Below are 19867 nucleotides of genomic sequence, written 5' to 3'. Positions count from 1 at the left end.
GGGTTGCCAGGTTGTTCTCTGGAGGACGTCGTGAGATGTTTAGGTGGAGGATTTGATGTCTTTCTTGTACATGTAGATGGACTATAACCCTCTCTAAAGCACTCCATTTACCAGGAGGAAAATGGGGAGGAGCCAAGTAACCTGCATTAGGGTTTCAGAATGAGGATCCTGCCAAAAAAGCTAACAGTAAATCCATATGGGAGGATTTTACGGTCAGCTAAGAAAAGCTCCTCAAATTAACCCCAAGTAGGTATATTAGCCCCTCTAAAGGTTTATGACAGCCAATTACTACAACCGAAGTGAGGAATGTTACATAACGTTCCATTTGCCAGAGTCTGGGATTATGTATGCCAAATGATTTACTGAATGACAAATGTGGACTATTTATCGCTCTAACATACTCTTTCTAGGACATTTTTAGTAAATATGTGTCATTTCAAGTTTCAATTGATTGTTCCCACATGCAACCAGAAAACAAAAGCGAAATGTGTGGGCTAAAAAAAAAAAAAAAAAAAGGTCTTCAAAGCAGTTGGCTGCAAGGTAGTGCCAGAGAAAAAAATATACTATGTATTTTTAGGGCTGTCAAAGTTTATTTTTTAAAACATATTAATGAAATATGTTTAAGGTAATATTTATTTACATTCACCAAATTTGATAATAAAACTATAATATAAAAGATATTTCATTCTGCTTTCTAAAGGCCAGTGAGAAATTATTAAATTAATTGCTTTTATTTTAATTATATTGACAGCACTAGTTTTTAACAGGAAGGAAATAAAAATAAAAAGGCAAAACATTTCGCTTCAGTAAAACAACAGTATAAAAACCAATTATAACATTTTAGAAGTTAAAATGTCACACCAAGTAATTTATACACAAAAACATATAGCTGCCTTTATATAAAGACCCCTGAAAAGGAGATCATCGATCTTCTCATTTGCATTTCCAGCTAGACTTCTGAAACGCTGGTCTACAATCATTCCATGCAGCCGACGCGCTTCTTGTTTCCATTCCTGTTGTAGAGGAGCAACTTCCCTACACTTCACATTCTACAAGGAATGGAGCAGCCAAGCAGTACCAAGAAATAATTGCCTGAACATTATCATACACCACCACATTGGACCTCGCATCCAAGCCCCCTTCCCTACCGCAACGTCACAGAAGGCTTGTATTTGCACACATTCGCGTGTGTCCGTGTTTGTATGTGCGGTTGGGTGGGGAATGAGTCCTGCTAAATCGTTTCTATTGCCGCACTCATTCAGTGTTATCTGCAAATCACTTTCAAAGTGCTCAGCTCAGCACTTCCCCCTTCAGAATGCCCCTACAACCACATAATTGAAACTATCTGATTGGAAAGCTGCCAAGCAGGTAGATTACATCCGATTAGGGCCAAACCAGCGCTTCACTTAAAGGGATTAGCTTGAGCCGCTTTATATTTTTTTGTTCTTCCACACTTCTGCTCCCCTCCCCTCCGATCCATCATCCCTCCCTCCCACTGAGATGCGAATACAAACCGTCACCTGTCATCTAGAAAGAAGACACTGGCCTTTCAGTCTTGCGCAAAGCTCTAATTAATTAGACGAGGTAATCTGACTCGCAACAAGTTTAGCCGGTAACAAATATGGAGGCTTAAAGAGCGTGTAGACCTGTATTATCAGTGGCACAGTAAAAACTACTCAGGGAAGACCGCCAAGAATAAGTGCAGGAAATGGAAATGGCATTCCCTTAATAACATAACATCACGCTCCTTTGAGCAGTACGGCTGTGTTTGAGCGAGTTGCAAATCACAGTTTAGACAATCCCACCCAAGGCAATATGACAGTCGTAGTGGAAAACTGTTAGCACGTACCCTAAAGAGAGGTAAGTAGTCTTTTATCGCAGAGTTACCGAGCATCTAGAGTCTGTGCTGTTGTGATGATGTGATCTGATATGTGATCTGATGTGATTACCGTCCACTCTCTGAGGTGTAGTGTTCCTTATTTGCTAATGATCCTCCGCAGGGAGAGAGAAAAGGGGGAGAAAGGAAGAATTTCCCTGGTGGCTTTGGCCAGAATGACAGTTTAAGTACAACCTCCAATCGAGCCGTAGATTAGCCCAGCCAGAGCTCAGGTGCCTTTACAGGGCCTGTCAGCATCACTTCTCTGCGATCTGCTGAGCGTGGGATTATATCTACTTCCTTTAAACCACACCACCTCAGAGCTTTACACATATCCCAATCAGAAAGAGAAAAAGATTACATTTTTCATCCGTTCTTTTTCCCCCCTAAGGCCAAGAAGACCTTGTACTTCTTTTTGCATTGAAGAAAAGTTTCACGCTCTTTAATTTCTCTTTCCCACCCTTCTCTTATGCCCTTTCTCTGGCTGTGTCTCATTTCACTCCCTGGTTACATATGATGTGAATTTGGGGTCTATTCTCAAAAAAATCTTGTTAATGTAAGAAATACAATAGTTTAGCAACAACAACTGTTAGATTCTGTATTTACTTGGTTACCTGGACAAAATTGTCCAAAATTTCCGACAATATTTCTGGTGAATATATAATAACTAGCCGATGCTCAAATCTTTTACAAGGCCAACAATATAGGGGGTCTTGTAAAGGATGAGTGTCAAGCCCTGAAACCAGCCCTTTATATAAAATCTAATAAAATCTAAGTGCTAAAATAAAAAAATAAAATAAAACGACTCTCAGGGAATCTGTCCTTTTTTTCCCTGCATTTCCTCCAAGTGTAAATGTATGTTTTCATCAAAGGCCTATAGGAACCAAGAAAGGGTAGCACAAACAGATAAGACACAACTTACCCATGGGACCGAGTCTAAGGACAGTCTCTCCTCTCAGAGTTTCTTTTATTTCATCATGACTTGTCATATGCTCAGATAGAGCACTTGGGCAGCACTCGTTAAGTGGTCCATTGAGACATTTGTGATATTGTTAGCCATTGTAAATGGCTCCATGGGGTTTAAGATATGGAGCCATGTGATAGCCATGGCTTAAAGCTTGATAAAATGGAGAGAGAAAGCAGAAGAACTCTTTAAATGGGGAAGGATGTTTTTTTTTCTCTAAATGTCTCTTATTTTTTCCTGTCCTTTTATCTTTATAGTTCTTTTCATTTCTGAACTCTTCTATTTCCTAGCCCCAATTTCTCTTTATCTCAGTCTCTTTAGAGTCTGATTCTGACATTCTTGCACTGTTTTTTAATTGAAAGTATTTTTTGTCTCAGTGGGTTTTTTGCACATTTGTGAAATAACAGGTTTTTGTATCAACATCCTTTAATAGATAAGACATGATTACATTGTGATTTTGTTCCGCATAGGAGAAAAAATTGCAGGCCTTCTAGATAAACATGATGATCTATATCATTAGAAGACATGCAAGTTGCCACAGTTTTCTTTAGTAGACATTTTGTATATCTTTAATCACCAACAAGCATTAGACTATTGTACTTACAGTTTGACTAAACCAAGTATTAAGTTGCAGCTCCAAATTAAAAAAACAAGAAGAAGAAGAAGAAGAAAAAAGTTTTCGGACAGTCAGGGTTAATATTGTTTTATATTAATATGTTATATTGTTTATATTGTTTATGTTAATATTGGTTAATATTGTTAACTAAAACCAATAAAAACATTTACATACACAGCTCCTCTTACTTGTGGTGTCCTTCAAGGCCCTATTCTTGCTCCAATTTCATTCTCCTTGTATATGCTTCCTTTGGTGTCGATTTTTTAAAAACACGTTATCTGTTTTCATTGTTATGCTGACAATACCCAAATCTATCTGCCCATGGGATCTAATAAGAGGGGTTTGGATACTCTGTTGGCTTGTCTCGCTGATGTAAAAGCCAAGCATTTTCTTCACCTCAATGAAGGCAAAACTGAGATTATAGTTTTTGAATCCTCAGAAGCGGTTAGCTCACTTTGTTTAATCTTCGGTCATTTGTCTCTGTCTGTTAAACCATTAGTGAAGAACTTGGATGTGTTCTTTGATAGTGCTCTTAAATTTGACAAACAGATTAGATCTGAGGTTTTTTTTTCCACCTTCAAGTCCTAGCTAAGGTAAAATCATTTCTTGCTTTTAAGGACTTTGAAATGGTAATCCATGCTTTTATTTCGACAAGGCTTGATTATTGTAATTCACTTTTTATGGGTATTAACCAATCATCTTTGGCCCATCTGCAAATGGTACAGAATGCAGCTGCCAGGCTGCCAGTGTGGAAACGAAAGCACATTACTTGATTTTAAAGTGCTGTTACTGGTCTTTAAATCCTTGAATGGATTAGCACCTGCATACATTTCTGACCTACTATCTGTTCCAAATCCAGTAAGGTCTCTATTCACTACACAATGTTAAAGTAAAACTCAAAACAAATCCATTTTCTCTGGCTTTTAATCAAATCTGATTTGTATAGTTTCTGGTCTTGTTTGAGATTGTAATCTGTTATGTTGTATATGGTTTTAATTTCGATAGTTTGACATATTGTACAGCACCTTGGTCAACAATCATTGTTTTTAATGGTGCTATACAATACTTTATATAATAAAGTTGACATTGATATTTGTGTTCATTGAAATAAAGCTGAAATAAAACAAAATATAAATATTAGAAAGGGATAAAAAACTAAATGAAAAAAACTATATGAAAATTAGAAATGTTGCTTTGGCAAGTAGCTGAAATAAGTTGAAGCACTAAAATAACAAAAAAAAAAAAAAAACTAAACAATAAATTAAATAAATAACTTCAACTTAATAATAATAATAATAAACTAATAAAAATCTCAAAAGCATATTACAAAATACTAAAATAATGATAATTGAAAATAACAATTAATTTTAAAATCTATTTCAAAATATTATTAAAAACTATACCAGTATATAAATAATACTGAAATAATACTGAAGACAATCGCAGCAATTTATTTACTTGTAAAAGGAGATTTTTTTGTAAAAAAAAATTAGCAAATCCCATGCCTGCATTGGTCTAATAGGACTCACTTGTATGCTGCTATTGCCTGTGAGGGAAGGCGTGCTGCTGTCAGTGCCAGGTGGCTCGCTGTGTGTCTGTGTGGGTGTGTAGATAGTGAGGGCTGCGGCGTGCTCAGGGACCGGACTGGGCCCCGTGTAGTCCTGCCCAGGGTGGGTGTATTCACCAGGCAACCCGTTCTGAGGTGGAGGGGGCGGATACTGTGCTGGGGCGTATGGCTGAGCCATGGCTTCTGGGGGAGCTGGGGCCTCCTGGTTACCCTGGAAAGAAAGAAAGAGAGAGATTTTTATCAGTTTTACTCTTACGTATCTCATAGTAATCCAGTTTTTCTGGCTCTTGAAGGAACAATGCCTGTAATGAGACGTGACAAGAGCGATCATCGCCCTGGATGTCTGGGTTGTGATGATAACATGATAGGAGAGAATAGGACCTAATTCCATGATAATGGAAGAACAACTTCTAGGACAACTACTGTACCTGGCAACCTGAATCATACACCATGATAAGCCTCAGATATTAACACCACTTATAGTGATAAAATCCAAGAACTGATACGAATCCCTGTTCCTGCTGCAGAGAAAAATAGCCCCCCCAACACATTTTCACCATAATTAGTGAGACACGGTAACATATCATTTACTTATCTTCATGTTGTTCCAAATCTATTAAGTGTTAAAAGAAGACATTTTTGAAGAATCTTCACACAGCTGTTATACAGCAGCAGTTCATGGCTACATCTGTCTAACTTCAAAAATGACCAGACAACAGAGTAAAAGAAGCACCGTAAAAGTAGTCCAAATTAATTGTGTGCTGTATTCAAAGTAGGGTTGTCAAATGTACCGACTTCGGTACCAAGTCGGTACTGAAATTTTAAAAATGTGACGATACCAGCTTGTCCCCCTAGCATTTTGAGCGGCTATCATTGTAGCCAATCACAGACATATCTGTTGAGCGTGTGAACACAATGGCCTATCAGAGGTGTTTAAGAATCTGCTCAACAGTGCTCAAAATCCTGGTATCGTCACATTCAAAAGATTATGTGAGGATTTGAACAATTTGCTGATAATTCGTACCTCTAGAACCACTCTGACTGAATCACTAAATCAATGAGTTGAACTTCAGAATCAGATTTGTGATCGTTCTTTTTTAGTATTTGGACTGACTCTGTTCTCAAGTTCAGCTCACTCAATAATCCTCACTTAGAGGGGAAGTTTGTTTATCAGTGAATAACAACATTTCTGTGTTCCTCACACAAATCTACCAAAAAACTAAGTAAATAAGTCACAGGACTTCTTTTATGTTGCTTTTATGGTGTTTTTGGTGCTTGACAGATGTGTACAACTGTCACTGTAAGGAAAAAACAGAAAAGAATGAAGATTCATAAAACAAACAAACAAAAAACCATACAAATCTGCAACAACAGGATGACAGAATTTTAATATTTGGGTGGACAGTTACTTCAAGTGAAGCTGAAGCATGATTTTTCTTTGTCTTATCTGAGATGTGTGGGGTCCCGGCTGCTGAATGTCTTTGTCTGGGCCCTATCATATCAGCTCTCAGAGAACATTAGAGGACTGCTTGATCATTACAAGGCAACAAACTTACTTTATAGAGCAGCGCTCGATAGATTTGCAGCCCGAGCGACAGGGTTCTAAATTGCTCTCTTGGCAAGCAGCATGTGCGAGATCAATTAACTGATAAATTTTTGATTATAACCTTTGATTTAAATTACAGGTTTCTAATACAAGCTGCTGTTTCCCCCTTCCACGGCCTTTCTTGTCTTTTCCCTCATATTCACCTCCCTCTGTTTCACTCATTCTGTCTCACTTAAGCGATTTCTCCCGCTCTCTGTCTCCGCGCTGGAATTAAATGAGTATCTACCCCCTCATTTAGGTCTCTGTGTGAAGGGGTGTCTTTCTTTCGCTCTGTGTATCAGCATGTAAATGAATGTGCTTTTTCTTTCTTCTCATCCATTTCTCTCCATTGAAGAGGATGCAAATGAGATTCTTTACTCTGTTGCTTTCCCATTCGTTTTGAGTCACCGAAGAACACGATGTTTTCTAATCTTATCAGCGAACATTAGGTTGTGGCGGCGTGTCATTTTTCTCTCTTTCTCTGACAGGTGTCATCATTTGTGTCGGTGGAGACTGGCTTCATGGCGGTTCTTGGTGTGTGGCTTAAAGACCCAATGAAAGAATTTGCTTGACGAGCACAGTTTTCGGTCCTGTGACGTATTTCCTGTTAATACAGGAAGTTTGGATGGGACATATAGAGAAGATTATAACTTTTTTAGAAGTTGATTAGAGTTGATAAAATTGAAAAAAATAATATAATTGTATATAAAAAAATGTTGAATAAGTTTGCATGACAAGCACATTGTTCTACTGATGTATTTCCTGTCGAAACGGGAAGTTTGGACGGGACATATTGTATAGAAGGGATTGTAACTTTTTTAGAAGTTGACTAGTGTGCAAAATAACATAATATTATTAAAATAAATGTAATTGAAAACGCATTCTTGCTTGACGAACGCATTCTGTGTTGACGCATTTCCTGTTGAAAACGTATTTCCTGTTTAAACAGTTTGGACGGGACATATAGAAGGGATTGTAACTTTTTAGAAGTTGATTAGTATGCAAAATAATATAATGTTATTAAAATAAAACAATATAATTAAAAAATATATAATTAAAGGCTCAAAGAAACTCCCATTTTTAGTTCGTTTGGGTCTGTAAACTAGTATTTATGCGCATGAAAGTGTGTTTCGTTGATACTACAGATGGTCAGATGGCTTATTTTAGGGAGCATGTGCGTTGTGAGATGACGAGAGATGAGAAGTACTCATTTGGACAGAATGCAGGTGTGTTGGTGTGTTGACGTGCAATGGCTAATCTCTCAGGTAGTGTACTGTGTGTGTGTGTGTAATGACAGATGACCTGGTTAATCTCAATGGTAAAACACTGATGTGTGTGTGTGTGCGTGTGTGTGATGACAGATGAGGGCTACTCTCTAGGGCAGAGTGCTGTTGTCAGCACAGGTGCAACTGGGTCATCAGTACAAAGTATATGTGTGTTTCTGTAAATGTGTGTTTGTGTACTGTACTGTACGTGTCTGAATCTTGCTATATAAAAGCTGCTTACCTCCAGGGACTCGTATCAACGTATTAATCTTATACAAATTTAGGACCTTGGAGTTTGACCTCGTCCTGAGAGCTCATGGCAAAGAGAGGCAATAACAGCTCCTTTAACCAACTTTTGGGTAATAGGATCTCTCTTACACTCGCTTACTCTGCCTGCTCCTTAATTAATCAAAATCTGATGAGCTTAAAAAAAAGGAAACACCAGGCACCCCTGGACACAAACGCCTTCTAGTTTGGAACCACACAACAAGTTTAGCAGATTCCTGAGTTTGAATTTGAATTGAAGTAGCAAACAGAATGCATAATTGCATTTAAAGTTAATGAAGTAGAATTAAAACTAATTGAATTTCCAAGAAAAACACTCATACATGTATAATTTCTAACAAGAAAAGGGTAAAAAACAAACAAACACAAAAAAGTAAAAAAGTGTAAGCATTTAGACAGATAAAAAATATGAATGTAATGCTTTTATAAAAATATAATTATTAAAAGAATTCACATATTAGTATAAAATATATAAATATTCTAGTTTATATTAGTATAAAATAATATATTATTTTTATAAAAATTAAATTATTAAAAAATGATTTAAGTGAAAAAATATACAGCTGTTGGCTCTCAAGGACCCAGGTTCGAATGCGGCCTGTGGTCATATCCCAATCCCATTCCATCAACTTTCTCAATTGTCCTTTAACATGGACTAAAAAGCCCATAAACAAAATGACAAAAAGAGAAAATCTCAGCAGAATTTTGCTTCCTCCGCCTTTTCAACCGCTGTCCATTACAGAAGGCCAATGAAAAGCCGTAGGAAACACAGAGCCTTTCTTTCCCATTTCTGCTTGATTGTTATTAACCTTTTTTCACTGACTAAGCAGCATTAGGCGGCAGCAGCAGCAGCCTTGGCTGGGGAGAGTTGCAGTTTAATAGAAGTGGGGAGAAATGCATTAATGTAAATGTAGTGGAAACAATGAGAGGCCTGGCCATTGACATGTTGGCAAACAAATGAGGCTGTCCTCTCAATTAGAGTCAATGCTCCATTATCCAAATGAAAAACGCACTCTTCCGTGGCCGAACGCCGACGGACAGGCGTGGAGGGGTGAGAAGGAGTGAGGAATAAGGAAGCCGGGGAATTTTATTACTTTTCAGTTCTTTCTATCTGTTTGCACTTCCTTACACGTGTCTCGAAGTTCCAGGAGCTCAACATGAGATGCTGACGCAACATCCAGTGTGCTAAGCAGTGATGTACAGCTCCATTTTGATGAAACAAACACACATGCAACTCCAGTATTGTGGGGCGCCGAGCTAAGTTTTGACAAGTGCCAGTGTTCTATTGATTTGATGTGGAAGTTTGTCTCTCTCGGTATACGTGTCCGTCCATCTAGCTCGGCATCTTGTTCTTTTATCCCCCTCCTCAAGTTGCACCACCCAGGCTGAGTCTTACTCTTTCCTAGACAGAGGAAAAGGAGCGAGGCAGCCATAGCCTGGGGTGGATATTGTAATTCACTAAAACATTAAGCAGTATTGATGCAGCCCCCCCCGTCTCAAAGCACCAATGGGGGTGAGGTCTGTCCAGCGGCCTGAAAAACAGTAGATAAGCCTGACGGGGAGGGGTGGCCTCCGCTCCATCTTGGGGTCTGGGCAGAAAGCAAGGTGGGGGGAATTCGGCTAAGGTGCTCGCACGGCCATAAAGTCTGCTGAAAATGGCTTTCGCTTGGAATCACCTTATTATTGCCGTGTGTGTTGACTCCACGCTATGAAATATTCAGCAAGCTAAATGGACGAGTAAGCCACATTTTCCAAAGATAAGTTGAAGGATAGAGAGCGGCTTCCTTTGCATCTGGTGGGCTATGAGGCGGATGAAACAGTCAGTAATCCAGCCTCACATTTTTCGACGTGTTTTTTCTGGCTCTTGCACCTGCAAACAACATAATGTGCTTTGTTTTCTCGATCTTACACCTGCGCTGAAGGTGTTTGGTCTCTAAACCCGCCTGACCCCTGTTTTCTTGTTGTTTCTATGTGCATTATGGTTTTTTCTAGAAGGTTAAGCGAAAATGACCTAAGAGAGCTGACGCCCGATTAGCTCCCATTAGATCCGCCTGCGGTCACTGAGAGCTTGAGTGATGACCTGAGCTTGTACCGTACTCCACCACAGACGCCGAGCGGATGTGCTGTAAAACTGAACCTTTGGGACTGTCCGTCATCGCAGCGGTCAGAGAGTGACCACTACATGATGTGAGGTTAGCGAGAGATGAGAGAGACAGATGAGAGAGAAAAAGTTGTGGTGAAATGTCTGAAGTCAGTTGAAAGAGTTCCTCAGAACTCTGGTGCTCGGGTCAATTGAGAAGCCTTTTAAATTCTAATGGAATTCCAAGACAAATATAGCTGAATTTATAAAAATTACCCTGCTCAAAAGTTTACATAGCCTTGATTTATAATACTGTGTCTCTACCTGGATGATCCATGGCAGTTTTTTTGTTTTGTGATGGTTGTTCATGAGTCTCTGAGTTTTTGTCCTGAGCAGTTAAACTGCACAACGTTCTTCAGAAAAATCCTCCAGGTCCCGCAAATCCTTTGTTTTTCAGAAGGAAACACAACGCATTAAGAACCAGGGGGTGTAGACTTTGTGAATTTGAAGATCAAGGTAAATTGTATTTATTCTGTCTTCTGGTAAACATTTAAGTGTCTTATGTTGCTTCCAAAGGGCAGTACTAAATGAAAAAAATATGATATTTAAACAAAATAAGAAAAATTTGGACAGGTTTTCGCCCCCCGGCTCTTAATGCATCGTGTTTCCTTCTGGAGCATCAGTGAATGTTTGAACCTTTTTTAATAGTTGTGTTTGAGTCTCTCAGTTGTCCTCAGTGAGAAAAGATGGATCTCAAAATCCTACAGTCACTGCTGGAAAGGGTTCAAATATGCAAAAGATGCAGGAAAATCAAAGAATTTGCAGGACTTGAATGATTTTTCTGAAGAACGTTGGGCAGTTTAACTGCTCAGGACAAACAAGGGACTCAAGAACAACCATCACAAAAACAAACAAACAAACAAACAAACAGCCATGGATCATCCAGGTAACCACACACAGTATTAAGAATCAAGGGTATGTAAACTTTTGAGTGTAAACTTTGAGTAAACTTTTTATAAATTCAGCTTTTTTTGTGTCTTGTGGACTATATGTAAATATCTTTTATGTAAAATATCATATTCAGGACAGTACTAAATAAAAAAATAACATGCATTTTGTATGATCCCTCTGTTAAAATAATTAACATTTTGCAGATTCTGCAAGGGGTTCACAAACTTTCAAGCAGCAGCAGTATATATAATATATAATAATATAATATAATATATATATAATCAATGTGCAATTTTGAAACTAGAACAGGTTAAGTAAAATATAAATATAAATATATACATTTACAGACAGAGAGACAGCCAACTACATAGACAAAATGAAAAAGAGCCAATTCTTAAATTCTGTTCCTTGTCCAACTCTACTGTACATTACAGAAGTGCTGAAAAGAATTCAGCACCATGGACAGCTCCCATGCTGCACTGGGTGAAGGGAAACACAGAAGCTTGTTGCAACATCAAAGATCTGACCTCTCTGTGTCTCTTCACACATTTAAGAACACTACAGAAGTCTGCGCACTGAATTACACAAATCCTGAGATTATTTAAAAATGCCCATTACTCGTTATAAAAGTGTCAAACCACACAGGAAATACATACAGGCTTCATGTAGAGAAGTCAAAACAAACCATTCATCATTCATCTTCCATAGGTAGACTGCGAGTCTGAGCTGAGCAGAGAGCTATGCAGGGCCGTGGAGTGGAGAAAAATCACTCGCTATGCGGTTTTGTTTTTGATAAACTTAAATCAGAAATTGATATTTAATACAGCCCTTCACTGCGGCAGCTTTTATTTAATCAGTGCCCTTTCCACATCGTTCTGTAGAATGAGACCTCGGTAGATTATAAATGTGGAAGACAGAAACGAGAAGAGTGAGCGTGAGAGAGAACCGAAGGAGGAGAGAGAAAGATCTCCATCAATATGACTGAGACCATGCCACACTAAAAACATCCCTCGATCCTTGTCGTCAAATTGCTCTGGTAAATGATTTCTGCGATGAGCTAAATGGTATTATCCACCCCCATCCCCTATTCCTCCACCCTCCGCCAGCCTTAGAGCCCCAGCCAGTGCTCGCTAAATGCATTTATTTCCTTCCCAATGGGGAGAGTGAGTGGGGCATCCTAGTCATTCAAGCCAAGATTTAACCCTTTGCCTCACTACAGGGACCACAAACAGCCACTCCACAGGTTGCCAGATGGATGGAGACCAAGATTGCCAAGAACTCAAGACCTTTCATCAGTTTCAAAGGGAGGCCTTATGCAATTTTTGATTAACGCTGTTGGCAAGCGCTTGCGAACGCCCGACACAAACACGGGAAGAAATAAAGATCCTCAGTGGAGCAGATCATGGATGCTCAGAGCTCCGCTTGAAGTTTGAGATGTTTTGCGAGTGGATTGGACAGGCGTGTAAATGACTGTCACAAGACCAGCAACTATAGAAGATGCTGCTACATCATCAAGAACTACAGAACTGAACAGGATATTTTCATATAAATCTACTGCTTCAAACACACACACAAATAAACACACTTTGTGCACACATCTAAGTTGTTGATTTCAAAACAAAAAAACAGAAATAATAAGTATTAATGTGTGTGTATGTGCACGTTTCAGACAAGCAGTATAAACACAGACGGCATAAATAAATATAAATGTGAGAAAAAGGCCTTTATAAAAATATAAATCATATATATATTATGATATATATATATATATATATATATATATAATATAAAAGTACTTTTAAATACTTTTTACTCTTCAGTGTCACATGATCCTTCAGAAATCATTCTAATATGCTGACTTGGTGCTCAAATTTTCCTTATTATCAATATTTATTCATCAGAGACCTTGTATACAGAGGAACAGCATTTGAAATAGAAATATTTCGTAACATATTAAATGCCTCTACTGTCTCTAATGTGTACTGTGGAATTATAAAAAAAAAAAAAATAATGATATAATAATATAAATAAACATATTTATATTTTTATTTTACTTTTACATCCACTTTTTTGTTGTGTATTGATGCTTTGGTAATATTGTATGTAAAACAATCATCCCAATAAAGTACTTTGAAATTGAAATTGAAATTGAGTGAAGGGTGAATTTGGGCTGGTCGGGGCCAGCCAGTATTGATCGGCTCTCAGCGGAGCGCTTCCATAGCCGCAGGCCTCGTGCCACGCCTCTAGTCTGATTACTGCGAAGCACTCTGCTGGTGCAAATTGGATTGAAAAGCCCCTCCCAAGCGTACTTAGGAAATCATTTCCAAGGCTGGGCTGCTGCTTCTCTCACGTCGGCCAAGTACGGGTCCTTCCCCGGTGCCCCCGAGTGCTTTGGGCGCAGACCTCGTGAGAGGTTGTGTTACCACGCATGTGTTTCTTTGGGTACGGCTAGGATCCCCCCTCTTACACTCAGACATAATCTATTTTAAGTCATAGCGTCCATTTCTTTTCTCCCAGCTATTAGGCCAATGCATGCATTCTCTTTTTTACTTCACAGTCACACACACCCACAAGCACTCCTTACCAAGTGTGTGAACTCAAGCGTAAGAATGAGAGCTGCTGTGGTGTGTCTGTCTCACCTAGTTGTAACGCCGTGACATAAAGCAGGTTTGAAGGGTGAAATTTAGCGCTGTGAGACAGCAGCACTCTTAAAATGGTGAGCACAGCAGCGTAGGAATGCTATTGTTTTTTTTCCAGATGATAAAATCCTCTGTGGGGACAGCAATGTGAGACGTGTGAGTGATTTCCCGGGCAAACGGCAGATGGGATTTGGGATCAACAGAAGCACAAAGGTCTGCTGTATTCTAGAGAGGACAGCAGGTACTGAGGAGAAGTTGTTGTTAAGTTTGGAGAGCGAGAACTGTAACTGTCCAACTGAGTCGACTAACGCTGGCCTAAGCATGTGTACCAGAGGAAAATGTTTTGGCTAATAAAAAACTTTATTCAAACAACAAATTTATTAGAAAAACAAAACTGTGTAAGACATTAAGACTTGTTTTTCTTAAACCTTTCAAAAGTTTATTTTCCATATTTTTTCCCTTATTGGCAAACAGTTTTTTCATGTTTCACATTTACATTTAGTCATTTAGCAGACGCTTTTATCCAAAGCGACTTACAAATGAGAGTAGTAGAATCAATCAAATCAACATGAGAACAACAGTATGTAAGTGCTGAGTGAAGTCACGGTTATGTCAGTAAAGTGCTCATAGGGAAATTTTTTTTTTTTTTTTTTTTAATAAATACACAAATAGATAGGAGAAGAATATTAGTCAAGGTAAGTGCTACTACTACTTTCAGTTTCAAGCATTAATCTAACAATCGTTAATGAGATTTATGGTTAAAACAACAACAATTTGCCAATGAGGTAAAAAACAATAACATAAACCCTGAAAAATCTTACACAATTTTGCTTCAAGCAAGTTTATATTGCTTTATGGATGTTTAGATACTTTAACTGGTAAACAAGACAAAAATACTCATTAAAATGATTTTAATTCCAATTATGTACCAACTTTACCCCAGATATTTCTGGGGTAACACAACAAACACTGTCCACAGATATTTGATGTTTAGCAATCAGAAACAGGAAAGGTTTTTTTGACCAATGGGATTTCACTGTAGTCTGGGTAAACCCAATCACAGACTGGCTTATCCACCTTGCTCGCTATTGGCGGGTATAACACGATGACGATAGAGAAGCGACGGCAAGCAGCTTTCAAACTCTATCTGACCTACCAGTCTCTCGCAACCGACCGTCACTCCAAAATAACAATGCACAATCACAGTGACGCCGATTGTGTTAAGCATTTACCTTATCTGAGAGAAATGTAGCAGAGCGTTGATCTGACAGTGTCTTCATAGGAAGATTACAAACAGCGATTAATGACACAAAATGATTCTCTGCTGTTATTTTGGTGGTTTGCTTCACGATGTGAGTACAGGACTCTTTTACTTCAATGCCCCAGACAATATTTGTATTATTTGCTCTATATGTTTCGTCTCCCTGCTTCTTGAATCTCGCGCCGCCTGAGCTGACTGGAATTCTTTTTGGTTGTCATGACAATGACGTAGTTTAGGGCGGTTATATTCCGCGTTCATTTACACTGAACTGAACAGTATCAGAGTCGCCTTTTAAACTCTCGACGATGCTGAATGACTTCTTTAGTTAGCAAACAAATTGCTCGTGTGGGTGTAAATACCGATCACTTTCATGTTTTTTTGCACAACCTGCAAAAATCGCTCGATGCCATTGCTGCTTCTGCAAACCGCGGATCAAAGCTACAAACCAATACAAACTAAACCTGCGTCTCAATCAGCTCCTTAGTTCCCTAGGTCGTGAATCAGTATATCATGAAAGTGAATGTGGCTGATTCCCTGATCAGTGCCCTGACTACTGAACTAGGGAGCTGATTGAGACACAGTAAAACTGTCTGGAGTTTTCGCGTTGCTCTGCAAAGTACGTCACCCGGATCGTTGATCTGATTGGTTGAAGGACTATCCAATTGCGTGACTAATGCTCGATCACGCCTCTTGTGCAGTAGGAAATACATAGCAAACTCCCCAGACCAATGTTCAATTTTAAATTGTGCTTGGTCTGGTGATAGCCAGACTAATTTCACTGTGGGGGGCGCCAGTGAATGTCACAAAGACTTGTCGTGGCTGGTTAAGACAAAAATGATGAGGGAAACTGACATGCAGTGAAATAACAACTCATATATGCACACAAATCCATACATACAGATGTACACATACAACAAGGTCCTATAGATTTGTCTCTGTAAAGCCCTGTGGTGATAAGCACAAGACAACATCTTAGATATGCAGACATTCAACATTAAAGACAGCACTGCCTCTCTCTATCCCAGTAGGTGAACTGTATGGATGTAGCATTGCACCCGCAGGACCCGAGCACATGTCTCAATGCCCCCTAAAGCTCCCAGTCAAAGACTAATACAGGGAAGGGGGGCACTTCAAAAGCAGTAAACAACTATTTCTCATATATTCCTCCCTCGGAGCAAGTGTGGATCGTAATATATAAATAAGCTGCTTTTATATTCTTTGAACTCCAATAAAAGCAAAAAAATCTGGTGTACTAAATCAAAAGAAGTACACGACCGTTCTGTATTAACATCAGGTTTTCCTGTGAGTTTAAAAACATGATACCCACCCCACTTTGTCCAGATTGTGGGGGTTCTAATGCACAAAATGACGCGGGATAACACACACACACACACTGCGATTAGTGCGGACAGTGTAAACAGGAAGCGTATCCTCTTTTGCTATGGTTAATATTGATGGTTATCTCCAGACTTCAGACGGAGGGAGACACTGGGGGACGATTTTCCCAAAACACAGCAGACATTTAGTCAGTAAACAAAAATATTGGCGGTCTAGTAGGATCCATTTTAATTAGACAAATCACACCATTTTCAATGCTCTCTGCTTTCTTCCTTTCCCGTTCGCTCGTTCAAAATTTTTTAAGCTTGCGCTAATCATAGACTCCCGGGGCCGATCGCTCCCTGAGCCCCCTGAAAGGAATGAGAAACAAACTCATTTAAAAGGCTCGAAAATTTGTTCTTCTCATCTCGAATAAAATGGAAAACACAAAAGCTGCCTATTGCAAGTCAATAATACACTTTCAGGAATCCATGACAAATCCTAGAGAGAGAAAAACAGAAGGAAAAGAGAAAGTTTGACTAAAGTTATCATATGTTTAGTGATAACATCCTGCTGATGTTGGTTGTAACTTTGATGTTCTGTTTGGAGTCTCAGAGGTTTTCATTTTAAAGTTGGCATGAAACAAAAGTTGTGCTAGTCTTTTCTTCCCTATTGTGACATATATTTGAGTGAAACTGCTTCTCAAACAAACAAACAAACAAACAAACAAACAAACAAACGAAAAAAAAAAAATGTAGGGCGGGACTTGATTTTGTCCATCAGGAATTGATTGGGTTTGCTATTGCTGTGATCTCATATGAGTGACAGGTTGTCCCGCCCTCACACCAGTAAAGATGTCAACAGAGAAGAGAAGAGATGTTGTTTCAAGAGAGAAAGGAAGTTATTTTGATTAAAGAATATGAGGGAATATGAATTCATAAAAAGTTATGTGAATAGATACATTTATAAAAAATACTGCAATATTCTATTAAAAACTTTTGACTTTAATAACTTAAAAAAAAAAAAACACTTAATTTTGAAGGTTAATGACTTTAAATGGCAAATATTACAAGAACTGATTTTAAGTAAAACCTAAACATTTCAAATGCCCACTATGAAAAAATTATTTTAAAAGATATTGTTTTTGGGGTCTTCTAGAGAGGGAAAAAGATTCAATATCTGTCCACTTGGTTTTGATTAGGTCAGAGGAAAAAGAAGCTTTGGAAGGAAAATAAGAAGCTAATTTAAAATTTACTATCATTATTTTATATGTATATCATTTGGGACACTGAACATTAGGGGTGTAACCGTACACAAACATGGCGGTTCGGTACGTACCTCGTGTTTTGAAGTCAGAGTTCAGTATGGGTTCGGTACAGACGCTATTTATTTTTAGATATAATAATCAACACTCAAATAACAAAAATAACTGCACACAAGGCAGGGTTTGCATTAACTTGTAAAAATAATTATAAAGTTAATTTTCTACTCCAAATCTTTTTAGAAATATAATAATTTAAACTGTGGCTGGCATAACTTGTTTTCATGACAAATTTATTTAAACATCCATTAAATAATTAAGACGTTACTAAGAGGTCAAGTAAATATAATGAATAGGCTAATATAGTGCAAGTGCATATAGAAATGCTCCTCTCTAGAGTTAATTTCTCTAGTGAACTAACATGCTGTTAAATGTTAAATGTAATGCTATGTGAGATTATTCTCAAGCAGTTTTATTGATATCTTCCGTAGCTGAAACACTGGTTGAGAGATTACATGTAAACATATCAATTGTCTCTTCTTCTTCTTCTTCTTCTTTTGGCAGCACACAGCGTTGCATTACTACACACGCCCCCTTCTGGATTAGAGTGTGAATCGCCTGTGACTGACTGTATTCATCGTCTGACTGTATGCACCAAACCGTGACGTTCGTACCGTGACAAGTACATGTACCGTTACACCCCTACCGAACATAAAAACAACAGTCGATTTCAACAGAACATGAAAGTTAAATTGGAGCACAGACAAAAATGGGGAGAAACAGGGGAAATGAAGAAGAGAAATGAGAGCGTGAGGCTCATCAGCATGTCTATATCTGTCATCTTGACATGGTTATAATTCCACCCATAATTCCACTCTGTCACATTTATTTTGTCCCACCAACATGGTTTCACGTTATACATGTAGCGAAACATATGTGAATGTAAACAAATGCAAACAATTGGCCAAAATCTATGTCCGGTTAGTCTAGAATCAGCTTTGTCCATCTCTCTTTTTCTTCCTCCATCTGACCTACTATTATAGCCCCTACCTGAGCAGCTTCATAATACCGCTCTAATTCGTTCTGTCCCTTGACAACAGTTTTTAATAACTTTTATTAATTAGGGCTGTCCTATGGCCTGTCAGCTGGAATATTATTTTATTCAGGGACCATTAGGCTGTCTGTTACCCCTGTGAAGTGTGTGTGTGTGTGAAAGAGAAGAAACTGCTTCACTGAATGACATCAGCATACATCACTTCTGAAGTGACATTATTGCTCATTCAGACCCAGACAAAATCCGCTGCCCTTTTATGCATTTTCTGTGCCGATTTTAGAGGGAAATCTGTTAAATTCTGCTTTAAAAAGTGTCCCAATCATGCAAATAGGCTCACTTGCGCACATATCATAATAGTAAGGCTCATAATTAACAAAGTAAATCGCATTTCAGGCATTAACCCTTAATGAAATTACATTCTCCTGTTGAAAATCCAGCATGCTCACGTTCTGACTTGCTGCAAGCCTGTGTTTGTTCATCTAGCTGATTTAAATTTCTTATAGCGCTCATCGCCGCAGTGTTTGAGTAATTGAACTGTAGAACAAGAGCCGAAAACATTGTCTGCACCAACATGGGATTCGACATGATGCTGCAAGCTGTCTTCAGCTCACCTCAGTGGTATCAGATGTCGTTCTGCCGTACAAGAAATCTCTCGCAATAAAGAAGACAGAGATTTGCAGGCATTATTCTCCTGACGTGAAGTGGATCTGATGGTCTTAGAACACGAGATGGTGTGTGCTACACCGCAGGGGATGAACTGTCCTAGAACACTAAATTGGTATCAATGGCAGGGCATGGTGTAATAAGAACTTTTGGCTTTGAAACCATCTCAAAGTTCACATCATTCTGCCATCATTTGTCTAAACCGCTGAAGTAAATTAGTCGTATGCCTTCAGGAGCATTATTGCATGACATGCAGGAAACAAAATACTTTCAGAACTTTTCATCCAAATAGATTTTGAATGCAACTTCCAAACAATGGATCATGGATAAGTTATTATAATTATTAATAAAAAAAAAAGTATTTTAACGACATTTTCAAGTCTCTTATGCTCAACAAAACGGCATTTATTGGATCAAAAATATAGTAAGAACAGTAATATTGTGAAATATTATTACAATTATTATTAAAATAACAGTTCTCTT

At 38.4% G+C, this 19867-nt stretch overlaps 1 protein-coding gene across 8 annotated transcripts in view; it reads right to left on the bottom strand.

Annotated features, from left to right (window-relative positions):
- The window catches only part of rbfox3a (RNA binding fox-1 homolog 3a), a 431990-nt gene that overhangs the window by 36048 nt on the left and 376075 nt on the right, over positions 1-19867 (bottom strand). For all 8 annotated transcript variants that reach the window (XM_048170905.1, XM_048170904.1, XM_048170909.1 and 5 more), the window contains one exon: positions 4986-5234. In XM_048170905.1, coding sequence (XP_048026862.1) covers positions 4986-5234 — 249 coding nt within the window. The remainder of the gene's footprint in view (positions 1-4985; positions 5235-19867) is intronic.

Source organism: Megalobrama amblycephala, linkage group LG20, assembly GCF_018812025.1.
Source record: "Megalobrama amblycephala isolate DHTTF-2021 linkage group LG20, ASM1881202v1, whole genome shotgun sequence".
NCBI lineage: Eukaryota > Metazoa > Chordata > Actinopteri > Cypriniformes > Xenocyprididae > Megalobrama > Megalobrama amblycephala.
Note: the sequence above shows the minus strand (reverse complement) of the source record. Positions and strands in the feature narration are given on the sequence as shown.